The sequence below is a fragment of the Octodon degus genome, unplaced genomic scaffold (assembly GCF_000260255.1).
Source record: "Octodon degus isolate 3935 unplaced genomic scaffold, OctDeg1.0 scaffold00016, whole genome shotgun sequence".
Taxonomy (NCBI): Eukaryota; Metazoa; Chordata; class Mammalia; order Rodentia; family Octodontidae; genus Octodon; species Octodon degus.
In genome coordinates, this window is record NW_004524592.1 from 25,150,940 (window position 1) to 25,157,852 (window position 6,913).

Below are 6,913 nucleotides of genomic sequence, written 5' to 3' on the forward strand. Positions count from 1 at the left end.
TCCTGCTTTACCTTGGTCTTAACCATCCAGTAGAAAAGTATGAAGACGAAATATAGGAAATAAAGCCATGCTGTTATGTTGAGCTGTGGGGGACTCAGATCAACAACTTCTGACATTGCCAGTTAAACAGAAGACCCAATGCTATTATGGGCTACTGGACTCTTTTAGAATATTTTGCTGAGTTTATATACCTATCATATTCAAATAACAGAACTTAACAAAAATAAAAGGGGATACAGACGAATGTCCATTTTGTATCTGCGTATTCAAAGTGGTTAGGATAGATATATAGTTACATTCTCTTAATGAATAGAGTGGTTTGTTCTAATGATGTTTGTAAATAGAATATCACGTCCGCATCTTGTACAGCAATTAACCACTAGGAAGAATGTATGCAATGTGTTAATTATTGAAACTGTCCTACCCATTTGATTTGAAACTGTCTCATTGCTATTTGTTTATCAATGAAATTATAAAAAATAAAAAAATAAACAATTTAAAAAAGAAATGTTATATTCCTTGAGATACCAAACCATCCCTGAAACCTGTGCAGGCTTGATATCCGATGTGCTAGAACCTGCTTGCAGTTTTTTTCAAAGTCATGGGTGAAAATGTTGCTCTGTATATCACTAGATAATACCACAGTTCCAACCTTAATACATTGTAGTCCATTGTTATTCCTGATTTCTGAAATAAGAAACCAATTTATCACTGTGTGGAAAAGCCCATTCACAGTTTCATTAAAATATGTATTGTAACACAAGTCACAATACCTGGCATTTTCAGTGAAGTAAATGCCCAATCTCCTTTAGCCCAACAAGTGCTAGATTGGGATTAGGAATTTCCTAACTGTTTCTTCACCTGGGAAAAAATACTGTTCTTCACTTGGGAAAAAAATGTCAGTGGATTTTTTCAAAAATTACGGTTAACTTGCAATTTTCTGGATAAAAACTAGGAACATTATAATTATGTTTGTTCATTTATTTACTTATTTGATTTTTTGAGACAGGGTTTTGCTAGGTAGTTTTAGGCTGGCCACAAATTTATGGTGATTCTCCTGCTTCAGCCTTCAGAGTGTTAGGATTATAGCTTTGTACTACCACACCTGGCTGTTTGTTAATTTTTTTTTTCATTTATGTATTTGATACCGGGTCTCACTATACAGCTCAGACTTGTAGTGATCCACCTGTGTTCAGCCTCCCACGAGCTGGGATTATAGGTGCATGCCACCACGCCCAGTCTCAATCCCCATCTCAGTGCACCCCAGGAATGGGGCCGGCGCAGCAGGGGGGGCATTGAACCCCGGCCACTGTGTTTACCTAAGTAGGTGCTTTAGTCCACTGAGTTATCTGGTGGGCCCTTGTTCATTTTTAAAACACCTCTGTAGCTTGGCTTCTCTCTGCTGTTTAATGTGCTTCTCTGTTGCCATTAGAAAATACACATTTATTGTATTGTTGTTTGTACATTCAAAACTCTATAATTCAATTTCCTCAACAGTTTACCTTGTAGAATTCATTTAATAAGTATAAGATACTTAGTACATGTTAGGAGCTAGTCTGGGGCTGCATATAATGGTTAGGTGTGCGTGTAGTTGATTATGTGTTTTAAACAAAAGTGTTTTGTGTATGGAGAAGAATTTGTCAATTTAGCCTATTACATTCATGTATGTAATTTATTAAACTCACCAATATACATTGATAACTAACTTTATAAAGATAAACAATTCCATGCTTAATATAATCAGACTCTAAACACCCAATAATACATATTAAACAAAAGGACTATTAAGCTAGTGGCACCTACCCTTAAATTTATTCTCAAATATTGACCTTGTGGGTATGACGAATATTCTTAATACTTATTTTGTTGTATGTATACATACATACATACATACATATGTAAAGTGTGTGTTTGTTGTCTTTTTGCTGAGGCAGAGCCTCACTATGCATTTCAGGCTGGCCTCAAACTAGTGATTTTCCTGCCTCAGCTTTCCTAGTCCAGGGACTACAAGTGTATGCCACCATCCTCAGCTGGGGATGGTGTTGTTATGTAATGTTTTTAGCTCACTGAATCTGACACTTTACTAGAATTTTATCAATATTATATTTAAATAATATTTCCAGAAGTGATATTGTTTCCTAAAATTAAAAAACAAAACAAAACTGGACTTTGACAAATTCACAAGACCTTGCCATTCAATTGACTATGAGATGAAAGTTAGAACTTAGTTGTTTTCCCAAAGAGTTTGAAAATTATTCTAAGTCTTTTGCATATCCACATAAATGGATAATTTACATTTCAGATGATTTATTCCAAATATGTATAAATGCAGTTGATTTAGTATGTTATCATGGCTTTGGGAATCTTGCAAGCTCATTCACTAACAAGTAGTTCTTGCAGATTCTTTCTCTACCTGATTGTTTTGTCTACAGACAGCATTGTTTAAAATCTCTCTTTTTTCTCTTCAATCTCTATAATTTTATTTTTCTTCCTTAAAGAGCTGCATAGTTTCTCTATCAAAATTTCAATAGAAGTGGAGAGGTCAGCGTCTCTTGCCATGTTCCTGATCTTAGGGATGTGAACACAAGTTTAGTCTTCACCAGTGCCCTTTTTCAGGTTGACAAAGTCCCCTCAGTTCCAAGAAAACTCACTCAGACTCACTCAGGTAGCCCAGGCAGGACTCAAACTGTAATCTGAACAGCCTCTTACCAGCACCACCACTGGGAACAAACCTTCAGGCAAAAAGTCAAGGGAGTTATCTCTCACTTGTTTCCCTCCTGTTGTTCAGTTCTGTTATTCCAAGTCTTAAAAATCCACCCCTGCCATCACCAATATTGGGGATTGAACCAAGGGCCTTTACACTTTCCCCAACTTGTTTTGTTTTGAGACAGACAGGCTCTCATTGGGTCACTAAGTTGTTCAGGCTGGGCTTGAACTTGTGATCCTCTTGCGTCAGTCTCTAAGCATTGTCTGGGATTATAGACAGGCGCAACCATATCCAGCTGCTTGTTTCTTATGTTTTATAAGGTCTTATGCTTTTTTATTTTAGATTGATAAACTTTGCCAAAGTTTCTCCATTATGCTCTCACATTTGAGTAGGAGGTAAATATTTATACATTATTATTTTCTACTTAAATTAATAAAGTTGAGCTCCTTATGCTCACATTTTCTACTATAGCTTTTTATATGCACTTCAATTAATTTTAACTTTAGATATTTATTATTAAGTCAAGACTTTTTAGAAACTTCTTTTGGGGGGTTAAGAGAATTTTTAATACATAAGTCATTTCTTGTAGTGATTTGAAAAAGTACAAGAACATTTGAACAAAGTTCTGTACTTCAAGATTTACTTCTGTAAAAGCATGCTGACAAATATTAAATGGTTTATCTGCATTTAAACATTAAAACAAATATAAAACACAAAAATCCAACATTAATACTAATCTTCCATGCCTAACTGGGATTTAGATATTTATATTTTATAGAAAGACTCTTAAACTTTCAATGCTTTTAATGAATATACTATCGTTCTTTACTAAAACCAACACTGAAATTTAGAAAGCTGGTATTAAGAGTAATTATTTCTTTTCTTGAATATTCTATAACATGCCATTTTGAATTAACCTTCAAAATTTCAGAACATGAATGACACATGAATACAGTACCCAAAAATATGCTTTAACATAGGTTAATTTGTTTATAATTAGGACTAATACCTTTGAGATAGTAAAAGATAAATCAAAAAACCCTATATGCAAATCTTTTTTTTTCTTTGGGATTTAGGTAAATTTATTGAACAAAAAAATTCAGTGACAAATCCATATAAACTCAATACCATATACAATTTATAATAACCATAAAAGCACCATTATATAAGACACTTAAAATAATTCACAGAACATTAGAAAGAAGCTGTTGGCTAACAATAAATAGAGCATACATCCTGTGTGCTTGTCCATCATGGTCTCATACCAAATCTGATCTTAAATGCTAGGATTTAACTTGGATTCTTCTATTCACTATCGATATTAGACATTCCAGAGTTGTGTAGAAGTTTACTGTCTCAAATGATGTCATGTAACACACTAAGACTGCAGTGTCTTCCAGTGAGCATGGCTGTGCATACTCATCTTTATCCTAGGCTGCTTAATTCCTTGCATTCCCACCAAATATTTTGGCTGCCAAGTAATTACATTTATAGGCATGATTTTAAAAATTGTTCGTTTCTCTTACAATTATTTTATGACAGCAAGTTAATTTTATTTATACAATTAGACAACAGACAAAAATTTAATCCTGTTTAATAAAGTAAACACAATGCATGACAATGACACTGATTTTCCTAAGTCACTTGTATAGCTATCACAGTTCCACAGACATTGTAACAGTGATAGATCATTAAAATAAAGGAATAACTTCCCAAAGGGTCTCCTTTGAAGGATAGTATTCCCTTATATGTAAACTTTCTAGCCATTTTAAAAGAAAATCAGTATCATTAATGACATATTTCACGTTTTTGGATACATAGATTACCAAGTAGCAATGGCACTACATTTTGTACCTCTTGCCTCTACCCCACCTTTCTCGCTTTCCTGGTAAGAGATGAAACTTTTGAAAAAATAAATGGATTCATAATATGGTACTGAAATTTTTGTATAATATAGACACTTTCATGTGTGAACCTATTTGACTAATTGCTTATGGTCTTGGATTTCAGTTTCAAATGTATTCTCTCCCTAGAGAAAGACTTTAATCAAATCTGCAAAATGCCCAGCATCAGACCACACACACAAGTGCTCTTTAAAAGTTCTTGTTGATGATAATGAATATAGTGACCTCTGCTCAGAAACTTTGGGGTTTGACTATTTACACTGGAATCAGACCTCTGCCAAAATTGAACAAACAATAAATACCAAAGTTGAAGTAAAAACTTATTTAGGAAAATTCTGAATGGCTGTAAAGATAGGCCTCTAATATCCATGGTGACAGCGGCCCCTTCTGCTAAAGGAGCTCTCATTTGTGAAGCTGCCATGAGCCCTCCGGTTTGGAAACTCTGTGTAGGAATTCCAGTATCTTGCACCATTGGAAGGTGATGCATTATTCCTGTCCTGGTTTCTGTTCATTCTGCTTGGTTTTTCTGCGTGAAGTACACTGTGAAAGGTAACATTATGTTCATACCCTTCTTTCATTCGGTCTATTTTTTCTCTTGGGACCCCATGAGTGTTTCTTCTTGCTAACTCTTGAACGTTGAATTTCCAGCGAGTATCAGGTTCTCGGAATATAACTTCATAGTTATTTTCAAGTGCCATGACTGCATAGGGCTTCATTTCCCAGGCGTGAAGGTTGGTATTATCAATAATAATGGGGGATATGCCATTCCTCATTGCTTTTCTTGCTCTTTTCTGGTTCCATTCATGAGCTTCCTCCAAGAAGTCAGGATTGAACTCATAGGTACCATCTTCCCTGGCGAAAAAATCATCCGTGCTGAAAATCATGGCCATGGGAAAGTCATGCTGCAGTTGTCTGGCCAGTGTGGTTTTCCCCGAGCCCGGGAGGCCTCGCAGGAGGTAGAGGTGTTTTCTAAAGCTGTGGCGGCGCAAAGGTGTCCCCCGCGGGGGCGGCCGAGAAGGCGGCTGCTGCGGCTGCTGTCGGAGGCTCAGCCTCCCAAAGGATTCGAGGAAACTGTTCTCCATGGGGAGGGGGCTGGCTGTGAAGACCCTGGGTTCCCTTTCCTGAAGTCCCCTATATGCAAATATTAAAGGCTCTTGGGTCAAATTATTTCTTAGTACAAATAATATATCATAACATGTCCATCAGTTTTTCAATCAAATTCACAAAAGCCTTAAAAAAATTACAGTTTATAATTGTTAAACAATGCATTTATGTGGTAGAGAAGATATGAGAAAACTTACAGGAACAAAATCTGAAACTATTCCAACTCCTAAGAGATTTGCAAATTAAGCAATTACCAATGTTGCCTAGAAAGCACCCTTACTCTTGCTCTCAGATTCACTTTAGTTGCGTGCTACCCATTTTTTAGTGCTTTAAAAGACTTGAGCTAAATTGTTTAATAAGATATCCGACCAACCCCAGGCCCTGCGAGTGTGACGGAGAGCTACTGCTCTGTCCTGCACCCCCCAGGCCCGCCGCGTGAGAGAGGCACTTCCCTGCATTCTCCAGACCTCCCCCACCCGGCCAGACTCAGCGCAGCCTGCCCTTCGAGTGAGAACTTCCACTGTGCCTTGGGCCCTCCATATCCGACCAACCCCAGGCCCTGCGAGTGTGGGGGAGAGCTTCTGCTCAGTCCTGCGGCCACCCGCAGCTCCAACCTCAGGCCAGCTGCGTAAGAGGCCTCTGCCCTTGTTATTCGGACCTCCCCTGGCTGGCCAGACCCAGAACAGCCTGCCATCTGAGTAAGAACTTCTGCCACGCTCTTGGGAGTCCTGCAGATCCACCAAAACACAACACTGGTGATTGTGTGGGAGAGCTTCTGGGCTCTCTCGCCCCTGCTCCTCATATACCTCCAGACCCAGCCCAGACCTAGCATACAGCCTTGAGCTGCTGCTAAAGTCCCCGCAGTGACACTAGGGTCAAAACCACACGGCTAATCCAGGAACCGATCATCTTACCAGAGGTGTACAGCAGGCCCATCTCCAAGGGCAACAACAGTAAGGAGCTGAGCACGGTAACCTAACCCAAGCCAGGCACAACTGCATGAACAGAACTTGGTATATCGGTACCTGAATTTCATTAAGTGATAACATAATTGCACCAAAGCTCGACACCAAAGGCCACAGGACAGTGTTAAAAGAAATGATAAAGACAAGGAGCAAAATGCAATCTCAGGTCTCAAGCCCACCCATAACAAGTGCAGAGGACACTAGCTCAGCTGAAATAAATAAATCAATAGCAT

General features: G+C 38.0%; 1 protein-coding gene across 2 annotated transcripts; it reads right to left on the minus strand.

The window, feature by feature from the left end:
- Positions 1-4,920: 4,920 nt before the first annotated feature.
- LOC101569147 (NEDD4-binding protein 2-like 1) lies at positions 4,921-5,736 on the minus strand. Of its 2 annotated transcripts, XM_023710073.1 has the most exons (2): positions 5,307-5,693; positions 5,077-5,229 (listed from the first exon to the last, which is right to left on the minus strand). In XM_023710073.1, exons 1-2 carry the CDS (start codon positions 5,691-5,693, stop codon positions 5,173-5,175), a joined length of 444 nt encoding a protein of 147 aa, XP_023565841.1. In that variant the 3' UTR covers positions 5,077-5,172. The 2 variants fall into 2 exon arrangements, with proteins under 2 accessions (XP_023565840.1, XP_023565841.1); XM_023710072.1 differs by having other exon boundaries at positions 4,921-5,736.
- Positions 5,737-6,913: the final 1,177 nt, after the last annotated feature.